Source organism: Ursus americanus, chromosome 5, assembly GCF_024610735.1.
Source record: "Ursus americanus isolate L20-20 chromosome 5, mUrsAme1.1.p, whole genome shotgun sequence".
Lineage (NCBI taxonomy): Eukaryota > Metazoa > Chordata > Mammalia > Carnivora > Ursidae > Ursus > Ursus americanus.
The window spans coordinates 55,885,580-55,904,733 of NC_142131.1; the positions used below are offsets into that span (position 1 = coordinate 55,885,580).

The 19,154-nt window shown below is 48.4% G+C and overlaps 1 protein-coding gene across 2 annotated transcripts in view; it reads left to right on the forward strand.

Moving 5' to 3' along the window:
* SPOCK1 (SPARC (osteonectin), cwcv and kazal like domains proteoglycan 1) overlaps positions 1-19,154 on the forward strand; it is a 494,193-nt gene that overhangs the window by 341,008 nt on the left and 134,031 nt on the right. For both annotated transcript variants that reach the window (XM_045794635.2, XM_087862248.1), the window contains one exon: positions 145-259. In XM_045794635.2, the coding sequence (XP_045650591.1) occupies positions 145-259 (115 nt within the window). The remainder of the gene's footprint in view (positions 1-144; positions 260-19,154) is intronic.

Here is a 19,154-nt window from a genome sequence, read left to right on the forward strand (position 1 = left end):
CATTCCAATCCCCATCAGCCTAAGAAAACAGCACGGAGTGCAAACACATGGTCTGTTTATGCCCCACTTGTTTATTTGAGTAGGAAGAGAAATTAAATTTCCCTGGAGGTCCTAACCCCCCTCTTCTCGTTCTTTTTGTCTCAGCCCTGGACCCATCCAAAGACCCCTGCCTGAAGGTGAAATGCAGCCCTCACAAAGTATGTGTGACCCAGGACTACCAGACCGCCCTGTGTGTCAGCCGCAAACACCTGCTGCCCAGGTAAGGCCGGGAGGCACTCTCCAGCTGACAGATCTGGGAGTACCCAGTCTCTGACTCGGGGACAGCGGGCAGGGGGAAGAGAGCAGGTGCTTCTGTTACCATTTTTTTAAGAGATTTTATTTATTTGAGAGAGAGAGAGAGAGCACGAGTTGGGGGCAGAGGGAGAAGCAGACTCACTGCTGAGCAGGGAGTCCAAAGTGGGGCTTGATACCCGGACCCTGGGATCGTGACCTGAGTTGACGGCAGACGCTTATCCAGCTTAGCCACCCAGGCGCCCCTCTGTCGCCCTTTTATATGGTGTTTGGTGCCTGTAGTCCTGCTGGGTATGAATCTCAATTCTCAAGCACAGATTTCTGAAGAATTTCAATATCTGTATTTGCTTTAAATCGACTTTATATGTCTCTGAGCCCACATCTGAGCAGATGAACAGAAGATCCCTTCTTGGTCATTGTGGGGGCCATTCCTCCTTCCAGAGTGACTGCAGAGATCCAGGAAGCTTATGGCCAAGGAAACAGTGTTGGGGCCTTTAGTCTCCTGGTTGCCACTGACCTGCTCACCGTGATAAGCCTTTGAGGTTCCTTGAGTTCTGTGGGCTGTCTGCTCTTATGCCCATATAGGCTGTGGGGCATCTTTGTCAGGCTGGGTGCCCTGGTTTGGAGTCTTTCCTCCCCAGGACCACCACACCACCACTCCTCCCGAGAACATGCCTTACTATTTTCTCAGGCTGCAGCACTGAACTCCCTTCTTCCCCAGCCCAGGGGAAAGTAGGGCTCTCCACTCTCCTTTAGGATCCTGAAAGCCTTTGCCTCTTACCCTCTCCCAGCTTTGTCCATCCAGTGGGCTTAGGCTTTTGTAGATGACAGAAAGAACCTGTGAGTTTGGGCTACTTGTGCTTTCAGTCCTACAGAAATATTCGAAGCAAGAACCAGCACGTGTGTGTGTGTGTGTGTGTCCGTGCACACGCACACACGCACGGCTTTCTTTACCAGTGCAGTTGGGTTGGTGGGGGTGGGAGAAGGTGATTTCAGTGCCTATTCTCCTTTCTTCCTGTACAGTGGAGAAGGGTAGCCATGGGCATTGGAATCATGCCACCAGTTTTGGATCTGACCGTGTGCCCTGTCGTGCACCTGCACCATGCCATGACCTCAGGCAAAGAACTGCCTTTCTGGGACTTGATTCCCACTGAAATGCAGCTCCTATGACTTTTGCTCATTAGCTCTTTTCTGACCCTGGGACCATGTGGGATGTCCTGTCCCTTCCTGCACTTCATGAAGTCTAAGCAGTGCCGGTCCCTTTGGCTGCTCCTCTTGGGATGTGTTCTGATTTACTTCAGTCCCCTCAGTGGTTTTCTCTGAATCTGCCCGGGAAGCTCCATCATGGTCCTGTAAAGAGACTGCCTGGGGCAGAGCCCTCACCGCTCTGCCTCTGCAGAGCTAGTCACTGCAGCTCCTGACCCAGCCTCCGTGGTCACCTAAAAACAGTGATCCTTGGTAAGACTGATGTGCAAGGTACAATGTGTTTTGCTCTTTCCCGCAGACTGGAGTGTTCTCCCTGGAAGTAAAGGTAGATCTCATCCCTGAACCCTCATGTGTTCTGGGCCTGGTGCTCAGCACCACATCCTTGAGTTCTTCCAGCCATTTCGTCAAGTTGGTATTTATTTTGTCTCCACTCTGAACATGAGAGAAGTGAGACACAGAGAGGCAGTAGCGATTGGCTTAGATACCCAGGAAGTGGCAGCCACAATTCAAACCCAGGACTCTCTGGCCCCAAAGCTTATGTTTCCCATTACTACCGTATGTTGGCCTCTCCCTTCGTCCTGTCCTTGTCTATCCATTCGTTCACTGTCATTTAACAAAAGGGTATCGAGTACCTACCATGTGCCAGGCTTGTGTTACTTCGCTACCCTCGAGGAAAATCAAGTTTGCTGCGGAGCGGGATATAAAAAAAAGTTGGTTGTTGCTATTACTAGAAAATGTTCTTAAGGCATACAAACTCTGAGAAAAATAGCCTAGATTTTCCTGCTGCACGTGATTTCTTCCTTCTCTGCAGGTGGTAAGATGGGCCTCTTTTGCCACGAATACCCAAATACCCTTTTTGGGATAGTGCTCTAGGTTTCAGCCGTCCGGTTGTGTATGTGTGTGTATGGGTGTGCAACGTGGATAGTCTGTTGCCTGTTTCCTCCTAGAAGATAGCCCCTCTGTAAGTGCCACACAAGAGATCATCAGCGTTGCGTGCCAGTCTGCGCAAGGGGGAGGCAGGAACTGGGCATGTCCAGGGGTAAGCAGTGTGCGTGGCACGCCGTGTTTCCGTGTGGGAAGTACCATCACTTGTTTGCTTGTGTTCAAAGTGTAATCCTCATCTCCCAATCTCCTGGTGGCCACAGAATGACAGTGACTCAGAGCAGGGATTTGGGAATGAGCCCAATGTGGGCTCTGTTCCCAGGCTGGCTGCTTCCTAGCTCTGTGACTTTGGCGCCTTACTTCACCTTTCTGAATTTGTGCTTTTTCATCTGCAAAATGGATTTAATGAAAACACTTACCCATCCCTCGTTCCTCTTCGTTGGGATACATCCTCTAGTGACTCTCAGAGAGTTTCCAGGTCGTAAGTGTTAATAGTCCTTGCACGGGGTATTTCGTGCACGCACGTCCTTGTGTGAGAGTTCAGCAAGACGCAGCTGTGTCAGGGATACAGTGTAGCATCACGTGGAGATGGCTCGTCTTCCAGTTGCTAAAACAATTATGATCGTAGTTACTGTTACTGTCTCATTCATTCTGGAAGGTCAGCCAGGAAACCCCACAGTAGCATGCTCCTGAGAAGAAGGTAGCCCCCTCCAGGTGCCCTGCCTCCTTCCCAGTGTGACTCTGCCCGCTTTGCCTTCCTTCTGGAGGAAGCTGTGAGGTTCAGCATGAGGATGACAGTGTCATTTCTGCTGCCCTCTTTGTGATTCACAGCAGGTAAGGACTAAGAAGACAACTGCATTTCTCATGATAGGGACCTTTTGTTCATTGGAAAAACAGCCCAAAGAGGAGGCTGTGATTGAGACAGCATGCCCACTCCCTGAGCAGGATTTGGGAGGTGGTCTGAGCCAGGGCGGCTCTGCAGTGGTGTTTGCTACAGCTGGAGCCCCCGCCCCCCCCCAGTGCCCTCTCGGCGGCTGAATCACTCGGCCCCTGCCATATCAGCTGAGCACACACCTCTTCTTAGGGTCTTGGATACCTTCCCAGATGAAACATCTGTCCTGCCACATTAGACTTCAGGGGTCCCCTCTGACCAAGGAGACGGTGTTGACAACTCTGTTTATTCATCGATCAGGGAAGTAATCTTTCTCTCCGTGAAACATCTGTAGACAGTCCCCTCAACCAATCTGGCCTCTGCGGCAGCTCAAGAGGCAATCCCTCCTGCTGGATTGTCGGCAGTGCACACACATGGAGAGGCGGCTGGGCCCACCGTGGGCTCACGACGCAACTACAGACTTAGGCTGTCTTGTCAAGTGGATTGAGACAGAGGACAGTGAGCACATCAGCAAGAGAATTTCATTAGCTTTCCTTGCCCGTGGAGATGAAGTGAGTGGAGAAGCTGTTTGACATTCACGTCTGTGAGCACGGAGTGTCTGGGTGGACGGGCCAGCATTTGGGTGGGGAGCCCAGTGGGGCAACCGGCCTCCCTCAGCTGGAATCCGCCTTTATTAGGGTGGTATTCGGATTTGGGTTTGCATTTGGTTTCACCTAGAGGCCTCAGCTAATCTCACATTCTCTTTGGAGAATTCTCCTTGGAGATTCTTTGTTTCATCTCTTCCTGCAGTCGAGCCACACTGAGCGGGCTCGGGAGAGGGTGAATTCTTGGTAGTGTGTTCACCTTTTAGGTTCTCCAGAGGGGCCATTTACGCACTGAAGAGCCCTGTGAAGGCTGCCCAGAGCCGGAAAGCCTTCTCTGAGATGACTTTTTAAAAATATCTTAATTGATTTTTGGTATAACAATCTTTAATGCTTTTTACAGCAAACATGAAAAATACAGAAAGGTAAAAAGAAACAGGAAATAGGCAATGGTTGCGTAAGCTAAAAACAGTAATTAAACATTCTAGCGTATCTCCTTCTATTCTTCTTTCTAGTCATGGGTTTTATCCGTTGGTTTGTTTTCGTTAAAATTTGATCAAGTGATGCCTATCCCATATATAAAGATTTGTGTTGGGCTCTCTTCAGTTAATTTTTATAAATGAGTATTTTCAGGATACTACAACTCTTTGTAGATACAAATTTTATCGACTGTTATGACATAGTATACAGAAGATTAACTTGAAATGCATCATAGACCCAAATACGAGTTAAGAATATAAAACTTCTGAAAGAAAACAGGAGTAGTAACCTTGGGTTTGACAGAGATTTCTTAAACAGGGCACAAAAAAAGCATAAACTATAAAAGCAAGAAATAATAATGATAAAACATATTGCATTTCATCAAAATTAAAAACTTGATCTTCAGAAGACATAGTAATAAAAGGGTAAGCCATACTAAGAGAAAATATTTACAAAACACAGGTCTGACAAAAGGTTTGTATCTGGATTATACAATGAAATCATATGTCCCTACAGAGACTCACTCATGAATATTCGCAGCAGCTTTACTTGTAATAGCCAACAGCTAGAAGCAACCTCAAGCTCCGTCAACAGGTGAATGGGTAAACAAATTGTGGTACATCCATATAATGGATTACTACTCAGCAATAAAAAGAGATAGGCTATTGCTGCATGCAATAGCATAGATAAATTTCATAATAACTATGCTGAGTGAAAGGACATAGTCCAGAAAAGAGTCTATACTCTGATTTCTATTGACCTGAAATCCTGGAGGATGCAAGCTAATCTGTGGTAACAGAATGCAGATCATTGGTCGTCTGGGAGAACAGGTCAGTGGGGTGTCTGAGCATTCTTTAAAGCTGCATAATGCAGAGTGGATCTTTAGGGAAACAGTCACAGTCTGGCCTTAGATGCCAAAAATCCCACCGGCAAAAGAACTCACTGGGGGAAGAAGAGTTTCTAATGCAACAATGTGTTTTTTTTCCTGACTTAGGTTTTAGAAATGTTTTTTTAGACTTTAATAAAGAAATATGCCCTCTCAGGAAACAGCGATGGACAGGAAGTCGTACAACCCACAGAGGGCTCTGCTTGTAGGCATACTGTGCCAGTCAAGATGGCTGCTTCTGATTTATTGCTCTGGGTGGGCGGGAGCTGGGGGTGGGATTCTCCCTACAGAGCGATGAACATTGATTTTACCTCTCTGTTGCCATTGATTTTCATTTGGAGAATGGAAAATTGAAGCATTTGTTTTCAGCCTTGCAGACAAGCTGCATTCTCGAATTCTGCAAGTGTATTGTGGACGGGAGGAAAGGGTGTCAGGATGGGACTGAGAATAGCTGAGCGTATCCTTGGAAGCCTTCTGGGAGCAGTGGGAACTAATCTGTTTTTAAATAAGGAGCCGACGGCCAGTCTTCCCAGTGGGCTAGGCCTCTCTAACGTAATGGCCCTTTATCTCCACTTCCTAATTATCTGGAATAACAACGAATTCTCTGCACCGGCGAAGAATTCAGATTGAGTCCAGGCTCGTGGTGCTGTAGACCAATGTGAGAGCTTTCTGTCTTTTATGTGAACTTGGAAAAAAAGAATCAAAGTGTTTGAGGTCAGAGAGAAGTACATGACAGAATGTGCCTCAAATACCAAACTCTCAGAGGATATTTGAAAGGATGATGGTTATTTCATCTCAGTTTTGTTTTACAACAAAGCACTGTCTCCTGCTACAGGGGCTTTGGACGGGTTGATTATACATACACATATCTGTCTCGCTTTGGAAGACACACGGCCGCGTGGAAAGCGGGAGATTCCGAGGTGTTTGCGTGGCGATCTGGTACTTCACAGCTCAAGGCCTCGCCAATTACCAAAGTGTGATCGCGCTTGCATTCCTTATTACGTTTTCATCTTTTCTTTATAGAGCTCACACGTCTTCTCCAAGGGGCCCATGCATTTCCTTGTGTTTTGTTTTAACCTCAAGGGATCTTCCTTTTCCCTTTTCTGGGCCCGGGTAGAGTGCTGATGAGGGCTTCATACTGTTTCTAGGCTGTTGGTGGAAGTTATGGAGCTGAGTTTTGGGTTTGAGCCCACTTCTTCTTCTTCTTTTTTTTTTTTTTTTAAAGATTTTATTTATTTATTTGACAGAGAGAGAGACAGCCAGCAAGAGAGGGAACACAAGCAGGGGGAGTGGGAGAGGAAGAAGCAGGCTCATAGCGGAGGAGCCTGATGTGGGGCTCGATCCCGGGACTCTGGGATCACACCCTGAGCCGGAGTCAGACACTTAACGACTGAGCCACCCAGGTGCCCCATGAGCCCACTTCTAAATCAGCCTCCTTATTAAACAGGAAAACCGTCACTGTGATCTCTTTACTCATGGTTCCTGAGGCAAACAAAGGGTGAGTGGTTGGTTCAAGATGCCGCTTCTTGACCACCTACCATGTTAGACACACTTGGCAGAACGGACCTTGCTGACTTCTCACTGTAGTCGGATAGGTCTGCGTTATGATCCCCATTTTGCAGATGGGATTATCGAGGTCCGGTCAGTAACTCCTTTCCTGGTAAAAGGCCCATAAGGGGCAGATTTGAACCAGAATGGAGGAATACCACACGGCCGCCTCTGCTGTGAGGGTCATGGGTGTGAGTTCTCACTTGCTAGTTTGCTTTTTCCATAGAGCTGAAGCCCACCAGTCACCCAGCCAACCTGCTGACCTGCTCCAGGCCCTAGAGGTGCTACGCATGGGCTTGTGCCCCTCTGTCCTAACTCCTGCCACTAACAGAGCCATCGGTGGGGACATGGCAAACACCCCTTTCCTCCTTTCCTGTGCCCAAAGGCGGTAGTTCATTTTTCCCGTTGGTGGTTTTTCTGAAAGTCAGTATTGAAACCACACGTCACTTAAATGTAAGAGATATTTATTTTACTTTAAACCACAACCTTTTTTTCCCCCGGATGGAAGTATTGTATGCCTCTGCCTAGAAGGACCTAGCCGCTCCTGGGGACTTCAGTGAGAGATTTCGTAACTCAAGCAAGCCAGTTACCTTCTCTGTTCCTTTGTTTTCCTCTCTGAAATTGAGAGTATTGATTACACAAGCTTGACGACCAGATCAGCAGAGAGTAAAAAGCAATTCATAATGGAGATGTGAGTCATTGTGTAGAATTTTTAGTCCCTTGGAACAAAGGAGACAGAGTGAGAGGCAGATCTTACTTTGTAAGGCAGACTAATTGGGGTGAGTTTTATAAACACATTAAAATCATGACTGTCAGTAAAATTTGCCAGACCCACATTGGCCCTGCCTTCTTCTCCCTTTTTTTTTTTTCCTTTTTTAAACTTCACTGTCAGCACCCCACAGGTTATACCCAAAGATGGAGGGCAGATGAGGGCAGTTCCCGAATGAGCTCTCCCAGTGAGTCTGATGGCATTTTGCCTGGCTGGACAGTTGTTTCTGAGTGTGGCTCTTAAGGACCAGAGCCTCCGCTCTGCCAGAGTCCTCTCCAGCCCCCGCCACCCACAACCATGTGCTCCTCTCTCCCTCCCAAGTTGCGCTGCTCGAGAAGTGCTTTCCAGAAAGGGTAGTTGGGATTTCCAGTTGACCCCAATGTATTGGATCCTTGTCTTTTTTTTTTTTTTTCCTTTTTTTGAGCCACGTTCTCTCTGTAGGAGATTGGAAAGGTTTTATCACTGAATTCCCAGAATGTGCTTATGCTCAGATACAAAGTTGCTGGAAAGCTAGGAAGCCACGAGTGTGTGGAGCTGGGCCAGACATGGACGTTCACACCGCCCTCTGGACTCCTCGATCTGTGTCTGTTAAGAGCCTTCATGCACTATGCTGCTGTGTGGTTCTCCCCGGGATGACGGGCTGCCGTTGCTCTCTTCATCGCTGTCCTTGCCTATTAAGAAATGGACAGAGAGGCATACTTCATGCATCAGTTTTAAGTGGATTAGAAAGAGGGGGTTGAGGTGGGCGTGCGGGTTTTGAAGAGGTGTGATTTCCACCCGGGCTCAGGGCATGCTGGGAAGCACACAGGTGTGAAGCATTACATTAGAACGTTCACCCCTAAACACTAGGAAACAGACGAGCTCCAGCCCCCCTGCGACTCACTGAAGATGTTCCTTTGCCCACGCGTTCTGGGGGCCCTTTATAGTATCCAGAGAGGGGAGTATCCATGTGGCCTCTCACAAAACACATCATCATCTTTTACAAAAGGGGTCAGATTGCATTTTCCCACTTAGACTAACTTCTTTAATTTTCTGAAATCTCTTTCATTTGCCTTTGTTACTAATAAATCTGCTGTGGCCTGCTTGCTTTTCTGCCGAAACTCATCAAGATCCCAACTCGTAGGTTTTCAGTTTAGACATTTTATATCAGATTAATTCAACCAATGAACCATGAAAGACACTGTTTATGGGTATCAGGCACCACAGTAGGGCCCATCTGGGGGCACTGACCATGCAGGTCCTGGGGCCAGAAAATGGACTCAGGATGATTTAGATGGGCATCTGAGGCTATCTTTAGAAGTACTTTTGTTTTAAATAGAATGTTCTCAGGCTAATGTCCTGTCTTTAATGTTCTTCATGGAGAGGATGGGCAGAGGGCGAGGCCGTCCATGCACAGAGGGACAGGAGAGATGAAAGTTAATTAGTTTGGGGACTTTGGTACCTTTCCAAGGCACTCCCTTAAATGATGTTTTTAATGGGCACACACTGAAATGGATGTGGCTGTATTACTGAGTTGGGAAAGACCCTCCTTCCAGCCTTCCTGTCTGTCTGTGATCTTGCCACAGCTCGACGTGCTGGTGTGTCCTGTTTTCCACCAAACTGGGAGCGGCACTTTTCATTACCTGGTGGGAAAGACGAAGCCCCAGCTCCAACATCCCCTGGCTATGAGTAATTCCCAAGTGGAGGGCAAGATGGCAGGGTTCTGGTTCAGCCTGGAATTAGCGTCTTCCTCTTGGCACATGCCAGGGGAGGCCATCCGTGAATACAGCGTTGCCGATAAAGGGCTTTAGGACTTGAGTCTCTACTGTCATAATTTTGGCAGGACTAGCCCTCAGAAAACAGCTCGTGTAGACCAGTAATGGTGGGTTAAAGGTCATTAATTCAGAATCCATTAAGTTGGAGTCTGTGATGATTTCTTGATTTAACAAATATTTATGGTGCCTTCCATTTGCCAGACCCGGCTGCATGTTCGGAATTCTGTGATGAAGGAGAATGATCTAGCCTTACGGGGAGGAAAGTCTGCAGGAAAAAAGAGATAAAGAAATTAAATATCTAATAAGGTGTCATAAGCACTAGATAGGATAAAAGCAGGGTATCCTAACAGAATCCCTTTAGTTGGTTGAACAGGGGCTAGAGGGGGGGCGTGTTGGGGAGGTACCTCTGAGAACAGAGGATGGAACAGCCTTTGCAGAGGTCCTGATTCAGGGAAGGGGACGGGACTTGGTGTGTAAAGGAAAGAAGAGGAGAGAGGCTTGTGCCGCAGGAAGGCAATGACGGATGGGTGCGTGGCTGCCTGAGATTAGAAGAGGTGGCCGGGCCAGAGCCTGCAGACCCTTGAAGGCCATGGGACAGGTTTGGCTCTCAGGCCACTTGAGAAGGGACATCTCGTGTAGCTTTAAATGGGAGAGTGGCAGAATTGTGTGCCTTAGGATGGCCTGAGTTGTCTTGTGTTTCTGTTTTTTTAAGCCACACTGTGTGCTTTGTGAAAGAAGCCAGAGGCCCGTGTGTCTGTGTGCGTTCGCCTGAAGATCCTGAAGATCTCATTGAAGCTTGTGGCCTCGGAGAGGAGGTCAGAGATAAAGATCGTGTGTAATCAAAGCCAGAAAACTAAAAAAATGAGCAAGTCCCAACATGTGTGAGCCACCCTGTGCACACGTGCTCTTACTGAGTGTGCGGCGGAGATGGGGGGGCCAGGGGCCAGGGCAAGGCTGCCCCGAAACCCATCTGCTCTGTAAGGGCCACTCTGCCCTTGAGACACTTTCCTACACTAAATCTCCATTTCCTTATTAAATGCTGACTTTCACACCAGCCCGCGGCACTGTGATAAGGAAGCAGTGGACAGAGTGCTGGCGCATAGTAGGTGCTCAGGAAAAGTTAGTCTCCTGTCTGAGTCTCTGGTTCTTCAATGAGCATCTAGGAGGAGGAATAATCCTTGCAGACAGTGCAGAGTTACTCAGGCCTACGCGAGGTCACACATGCCAAGGCCCTGCTATTTTTAACGTTCTGGATGGTATCAGTTGTCATGATTAGGAAGTTCCCTACTGGGAGAGCGAGCCCTTGCTCCTCGTTACGCTCGTCCCCCTCACTTGCACTGCCCACACTCCCTCTGGAGCATAAGCTCAGGTCTTGACACATGTTCATGACATTGAATGGATGAACGAGTCACTGCAGCCTAGAAAGAAGCTGGAGGCGCAGGGCCAGGCTGGTGTCTTTCATTAGGAGCTCCGAGAGGTCAGCGAGCGAGTCGCAAAGCGATGCTCCAGGTCACGTCAGGGCTGTTCATAAGAGCGCGGGGTGTATCCCTTTTCCCTCTGTAGAAGCTACCACGCTCTTGACCATGCAGGAAAATGCTCAGATGGCGCCTGTGAAACCCCACAGGGAAGCGGGAGGCAGTGTGTCAGTCCGGCGTGAAAGTGCTCAGTTATTGTAGAGAAGGGGCGATGTCCTCCAGACTCTGAGCTCCGCCCTCACCTGGTGGCCTGCTCCTGGTGACTGGCAGAGTTTGCCTGCCTTTGCTCTCTGCTGAGGGGCTGGGCACAGCTAAAGGTCCGCCACCCTCTGGGGCCACAGGTTTGGCCTTGGAGGGGATAAGGCATCATCGTCTCATTGACCCCTCGAGTCTCACAGAGCTGGAGGTCTGTCCTTCAGAGGGCTGCAGAAGGGCCTTTGAATCTGCCTGTAGGGAGGAAGGAACACGTGCCGGGCACCCATTCTGAGAGCCGTCATGAGCAGGGCCTGCGTGAGTTGGCACTTCTCCCCCGCAGGTCTCCTGAGAACAGCCTCAGTTCATCCTCCTCCTTCAAACAGGGGTCTTGCAGGCACCAGAATCTCTTCTCTGTGAAGTCCGACTCCTCTTCGCTTGACCCATGTGACTGGCCCTTCCTGCCCCTCAGAACAAGAAGGGCTGCTTGCAGCCCGTGTTGCCCGCTCAGCCAGGAGGAAGCCCAGCGAGGCAGCAGGCATGTTCTTTTGGGTCCTTCTCTGAGCTGGGGAGAGGCCTGGTGCACAGGGGGCTTAGTGATGAGCTCCCTGCCACTGGGAGGGGCTCGGGCCTCCAGTGTGAGCCCGCAGTGCACCTTGCCAACCGATCAGAGCACAATGGGGTGACATTTGATTTCCTGCTAATCTACCCACTCTCCGACTTTACCAGTTCTCCTTGTGCCGTTTTTTCATCTGGGTGTTATGGGACAAAGTTGGATTGTTGCTCTTAATGACTCTGTTGATTACTTGTGGACCTTTGGTGTCATATCCAAACACTTAGCATCAGACTGATACTTGGTAGATCAGGGCAGAGTGGAGGGCTGGGGAAATGGGGTAATGGGATAATGGTCCCAGCAGGATGCTGTTGATGGGAATGTAAATTGGTACATTTCTGGTGGGCATTTTGGCCTCATTGACCCCATGATTCCACTTTGGAAAATTTATCTCAGGGAAATAGAGATACACATTAAGATTTGTATACAAGAGTGTTCGTGCACTTAATTACAATATCACAGAAATGGAAACAACCTCCTCACTGTCCAGTCATAGAAGAATGCTTACGCCAATCATCGTGTGCCTTCTGGAGAACCCCCGTCCTTCTAGGTGACCTCTGCCTGAACTCTTGTGGCACTGGGAGCCTCCTTCCCCAGCCTTCTCAGACAGACACTCTGTCTCTGTACGGCTCTCACTCACTGTGTGAGGTGTCTTCCTTACAGTGACTTGAATGGATTTTCTGTTGGTAACTTCTGCGCATTGGGCCAGGCTCTGCTGTGGAATAGCACTGGGACCTGCGGATTTGTCATTCCCTGTGCCAGCACATTCTGGAGCGTTGCCGCTGCCCGTGGGAGCGGCTGGGAACCTGACTGAGGCTAGCTCAGGGCACATCCGAGGGACTTGGAACACAGGACAGACATGCTCGGAAGAAGGGGTGGGGTGTCTGGGATAGCCTCAGGGGGAGGTGGCGTGTGAGTGGGTGCTTGGGGAAGTGTGGGAGGACCGTGGCAGTGGACGATAAGCGTTCAAGAAGACCGAAGCCAGGGGCACCTGGGTGGCACAGCGGTTAAGCATCTGCCTTCGGCTCAGGGCGTGATCCCGGCGTTATGGGATCGAGCCCCACATCAGGCTCTTCCGCTATGAGCCTGCTTCTTCCTCTCCCACTCCCCCTGCTTGTGTTCCCTCTCTCGCTGGCTGTCTCTATCTCTGTCGAATAAATAAATAAAATCTTTAAAAAAAAAAAAAAAAAAAGAAGACCGAAGCCAGTGGTTAGCCTTAGTTCCCAGCCATGTATCCAGAAAATTCCCCACCAGCGAAGGGCACAAAGCCTTGTCAAGGCTCCGGCTTCTTTCCTGTGACACTGTGACGAAAGCTTCCAGATCAGGGCAAAGTTACGGTGCTGATGGGGCTCTTTCTGCCTCCCGCAGCGCTTTTGGGGCATGGCCGGCCGGCCGTTGGCGGTGAGTGGATAATGATGTTTGGCTCCCCGGATGCCGTGTGCCTGTCAGCTTCCTGTCTCCAGGCCTGTCCTGCAAGCTGCAGTGTCCCCTATGTCGTACTGTCTCCCCACTTCTGCTTCATTTCACTAGCTTGTTCTTCCCAAGGTAGATCATACGCGGCCAGGACAGGAGCTTTGCTGCTGGTGCCTGGAAAACAAGTGTGGGTATTCTGTCATACCCACGCCCGTAGTCATGAATTGTCCCCCCAGGAATGCCAGCACGTGTTTTCTAAGGAGAGCAGAGCCGAGGTGGAGTGGCATGTGCCTGCAGGTGACCTTGTCCGCACACCTGGGCTTAGAGACCATTAGCTGGAAGCTGTGTTTGCAGAACCCTCCGTTCTTCGGGCCCCTCCTGCAAAGAGTCAGGATTATAAATGCTCAAGGAGGGAAGCCAAATGATAAGCTGGCTCGCTTATCATTTGATTTTTCCCAATTAGCGTGTCCATTTGCTAACGATTTCCACTAAGATCTCAGGGCTGGAAAGGGACCTCTCTTTATTGGGCCAGCACACAAAGAAGAGCAGGAAAACAAGAAATCAAACAGGGATCCCGAAGGTCAGTGGGTAATAGTCACAGTTTCTTTGGTGCCCCCTTTTAGGAAGAAATAGATTTTTAAAACTGAGTACTCCACTATCCACTGCCCTATGGGAATAAAGAAAGCTCAGCTGTTCACTTTTATTTCCCTAATAGCTTGCCATTACACTGCTGGCTTGGCGTTTTCCTTCACAAAGCACAATCTTAGTTGGGTCCTGTGTGTGTGTGTGTGTGTGTGTGTGTCCACGCATGCGGACTGTCAATGCTTGTAGGTCCCCATGGCCACATTCATGCACCAAGATGAACTCTGATTTCAAACCCCACTATCTCTGCCTCCCGGAGCCCCTTGGTGCCCCTGGCCGAGCTCTGTCACCCTCTTAATGGGCAATGACTGCAGACCAGAATCTCCAGCCCGTTAGTGCAATTTACATAATCACGTCAGCCGGCTAATCTTCCTGATCTGGTCAGGAAACACCAAGAGCGTGGTCTCCGCTAAAAGTCGGTTTGACGAGGATCCCTGGACATAGATACTTGGTTTCAAGTATAAGGAAATGTTGATTTCAGGTAATGTCTAGAAATGTGAGAGAGGAGAGATCTGTATCATTTGGGAAGTTCCTTTTCTTCCTGCCCTTTGTGAGCTTTTGGCCACACACATGGCTCTGACACTCGTAAATGGAGAATGGCTGGGGGGGGGGGGTCCGAAATGGACAGCGCATTGCTTTCCTCGTGGAGATGTTCTTGGATAAGGTAGGCGTCTGTGAGCATCTAAAGATGTAGGAATAAAGGAGTTAAGGTAACACCCCCCTCACATCAGTGCAGGTGTTCAGGGTGATTAAATATGATCATTACCCTTTAGTGATAGTGGTGACATGTGATGTGAGTTAGAGAAGTCTGTCAGTCACAATGCTAGTGTCGGCTTTGAATTCTTTGCCCATTTTCTGGCACGTAGCAGGTATTTACTGAGTGTTTATTGAAAAAGTAAAGATTGTGTTTAGAATCCTAGCCGCATTTAGAATGCTTATACCTTCAGTTCTGATAGCTTTCCTTGAACAAATGTTCCACATAATTTGGAAATTTAATTCAGATACAGTGATCTGACCCCTTAGTCTGCCCTGAAACCTCTGAGGCCCGGTCACCTTTATCTAGGTAAACTAAGTCCCTTTTTTCCCAGCAGAGAGAGACAGACAGACTGGAAGCAGGGGGAGCCGCAGGCAGAGGGAGAAGCAGACTCCCTGCTGAGCAGGGAACCCGATGTGGGGCTCATTCCCAGGACCCGGGGATCATGACCCGAGCCAAAGGCAGATGCTTAACCGACTGAGCCGCCCAGGCATCCCTAAACCACCCCAGCTTCTTTAAACACGACTGGAGACACGTGAGACTGGCAGTCAGGTGTGGGTTTGGCAACCGCAGTTCTTTACAAATTCTGGAAATGCCCTTCCTTCTTTCCTTCCTTCCTTCCTTCCTTCCTTCCTTCCTTCCTTCCTTCCTCCCCCTTCCCCCTTCCCCTTCCCCCTTCCCCCTTCCCCCTTCCCCCTTCCCCTCCCCTCCCCTCCCCTTCCCCTTTTCTTTTCTTTTCTTTTCTTTTCTTTTCTTTTCTCTTTTCTTTTCTTTTCTCTTCTCTTTTCTTTTCCTTCCCTTCCCCCTCCCCCTTTCCCTTTCCTACAAATCAGACCAGCAGCACATGATTGTCAGGGAGTCAGGCAGTAGCCATGTAGAGTCTCCAGGCGGAAGTTCCCTTTCTCATACCTTCAGGCCTCCCTCACCTTCTTCTTCATTTACACAGCTGCCTACAGTGTTTCTGGAAACTCTAATTTCGCTGTTGACTCTTCTCATCTATGAAGAGTGGATGCATCCCCAGCTGCCTCGGCGGTGACCCAGCTCAGGTGACAGGCAGGTCATGGAGACTTGGCTTGGCCTTGACCTGTACCTGGGAAGATGTTCCTGCTTTTGAAATTGCTGACATACCAGGCACATGATTTTTTGGTGGCCCCGGTTCTGCTCTACAACTGTAAAAACACACAGTTTTTCTGTGGGTTTGAAGCTGCTTTAGAAACCTTGTTGGTGATGGTTTGGAAGCTCGCCTGTGAACCGATGGCTCTCTCCTTATTCCGGGGCCTGTTTGTCTCTTCCGAGGTGTTTGAGCCGTGACTTGGAGTATGTCCTGAGCTTCACCGACCTTACCTGGGTCAACTCTGATAGGGCGGAGCCACACACAGGTGCTGGCTTTCCGGAGGTGGACAAGCCAGCTCGAATCAGGGGATCAGTGGGTGCTCCACCCTGATGACTGGGACCCACCACGGGAGCGTGATCCTTCCGGCTCCACGGGTCTCTTCTGCTCCTCAAGTCCCGACTCACTCCCCAACGCAGCTTTCCATGTTCCACCATACCTCTTCTCCCTCGTGGGCATGTTGGGAGGAGTAAATGGGACACATCACTGTGTAAAGGGCTTAAACAATGCCTGGAACTTGAGAGCCGAAAACTTGTTCATTACTGTTGGTGGTAGTAGTAGTAATAGTATCGGAAGAATAGTAAGTCCTCACTAAATGCATAGCTGCTATTATTATGTATTTGCCCTTTTTAATTTCAAGCATCTGTAAACAGCCTGTCTTTGTACCATGTGGGTGCCCAGTTGCACTTAGGACATCCCTAGGCACACCCTAGTGACTCCATGCACACTGAGAGCTCCTCTGTTCGCTAATGGACATCTGTTCGTTAGGAAAACTGGACTCTGTTGGGCCAGGACCTTGCATCTGTAGTCTTCTTCCTTTGGAAGAGGATGGAGACTCATGAGCCCACAGACACCCGGATGGAGAGTGTCTTCTGATACGAGCGCCCGTCTCTGTCATCAAAGCAGCTTTTGTAAACGACACAGGCCATTATGCTCTTCCTGTGTAATTTTATGACTTTGTATAATGACTTGAATAACCCTAACAATGGAGGAATTATAGCATCATTTTACATGACAGATTATTTCAGTGGTTAACATGTTTTTCATTTCAATTAACATTCATTATTTTGTCTCTGGCTCAAAATAGCCACCACGTTAGCTCTCTGCATATCTTCCATCCTTGTTTTAGAAGCAATTAGTTCTGATTTTGCAAACAAATTCCATGTTGTCTGTGAATGGGCAGTTTGATATTAACAAGAGAATACAATGCTTGTGATGCTGGCGGCCAGCAGACGAACACTGGGATTGCTGGAAAGGGGCCCTTCTTGGGTGGGTCCTCCATGGCTTTGAGATGACAGGTCTGCTTTAGAGAGCTGATGAGAGAACAGACACAGGACAGAAGAAAAGTTCCTGGGACTGTGGCTGGCTCTTCCATAAGCCTGTTTCTCCCTTTTGTAAAATGGGGTAATGACAGTATCTCCTGTCAGAGGGTTGTGGTGTAGGAGGAGTCAGGGAGATGTGTTCAGGGCCCTGAGTCAGGCAGGTGGTTGTCCCACAAAACTGAAGGCCTGTTAGCTACTGTCACTTACTATCTGGACTTGCTTTACTCTTTGACCAGCTGTTCACACAGAGTAAAGCAATTTTATCTAAAGTTATGCACACCTGGTAGAATACCAGGGTGTTATACAATGAAGGGCCTTTCTTAAAAACCACATGAAAAAAAGTCAACATCGCTACAGAGGCTCTTAGCAGCCCACACCTCCAGTATGTCCTTAAATTTTTTTCAGACATGGATTGTTGAATGTCATCGTGCAGGATCGATGTTAGGAAATATATACCTGCCCATCCATCGCCAAAAAATTATTCTGGAAGTGTCTGTCCTGCCACCGTTTTGCCTTAGGCCTTGGCTATGGTCCTCCTCTGGCCATGGCCGAGTGAAATGCTGGACCACAACTGATGTCATCAAAGACTTTGTTGGTGTCAACTGTGGGGAATTGGCAGAAGAGGGGACTTGCCTTGATGAGGGTAGGGACATCCGAGTGAGAAGTGGCAGGGTACAGGGGGAAGCAAGAGCAAGACATTTCTGGTGTGTGGACTTGAAGGTTGACATTTCCAGGTGTTGGAAAGAGTGGTCACAGTCTGGTCAGTCTTGGTTGTAGCAGCTGCCCCCTCGTAAGAGTGCGAGTTGCTCTTGTAAATAATATGAACACTAATACATTTATTTACATACAGTACTGAAGAGAAATCCTCTGAGTGGTGTTCCAAGGAATCGTTTTGAAACAGAGTAAGTCTTGAAATTGAGATTATCAAAATTTGATTCTGTGCCATGCTGTTTCCTTGCTGGAAGATTGAGGGGAGTCTCATCATTGGAGTACTACCCAATAATGTTTGCTGATAGTTTCCATTGTTTGAATTTTCACTTCAGGCTATATTTCTTTATAAATGATACTAAACTTAACATTTTCTGTTTGTTTAAAAAATATGTAAATATTATGAAGAATGTAGAAAAACTTAGTATTTCAGCAATTCCTGAGGATTCCTGAGAATTCTGATTTCTTGTTCCTAAGTCCTAAAAATTGCGGGGAATTTGGAGCCACTAACTATATCAGAGGTCCTTGTCCAGCCTGGGAAGCAGTCTGACCTCTGGAATAGGAGGAGCCTTGAGCCCTGAGGTCCAGAGGACAGTTCCCTCCACCCACTTCTCAGTTGTCTTTAGAACTTTTTGCTCGTTGTTTTTTCAAGTTTGACTTAGGATTTCTATTTATTTATTTATTTATTTATTCATTCATTTATTTATTATTTTTTGTAATTTTTTATTATGTTAGTCACCATATAGTACATCCCCAGTTCTTGATGCAATGTTCCATGATTCATTGTTTTCATATAACACCCAGTGCACCATGCAATACGTGCCCTCCTTAATACCCATCACCGGCCTATCCCAGTCCCCCACCCCCTCCCCTCTGAAGCCCTCAGTTTGACTTAGGATTTCTGAGTCTGTTGCGTTCTTGTTGCTCAAAGCCACGTGATAGGTTTGTCATCTAATTGGTGCAGATAATTTCCAGAAATAAAAGGAGAAAGGTCTAAAGGTCCAGATTAATGAATTCACCTTTTTTATTGAATAAACTCACGTGTTGAGGGTTGACCCTGTTTCCAAGCCTTAGAAGCACAGAAATGTTAGGACCCAGTGACTACCCTTGAGGCGTGGACGGTACACTGAGGAAGATAGAGTCAAAAAGAACCACTTCATGCTGCAGTGCATGTCACAGCTGGGTCTGAACCAGGTGTAATGCTGGAACAAATAATATCATGATCAGTGCTCCTTGAGGTCAGACTCACAGTTTCAAGAGAGACGTCATGAAGGGCCATGGATTTGAAGTTGGAATGAGGGACAGACATATGCAGGCAGAAAGTACGCAGTCCATGTAGACTTGCATGGGCATGGCTCATATGGAAACATGGAGGAGGCTCATAGGGCTGGCTGGACTTGGATCAGTAGGACCGAATGATGGGGGAAGTGGTGAGGACACGAAAGGGAGGCATCCAGGATGGGGTCCAAGGCTTGTAGCCTGAGTCTACCCCACGTCCTGTCGGAATAATGGGAGCCACTTAACATCTGGTCAAGTCGAAGCAAGGTTCACGAGGAGACTAGGCGGGAGCCTGACCAGAAGTGATTGCAGGACCACCGTGGCATGGGCATGTAGCCGGACTGCCTGTGGAGGGGC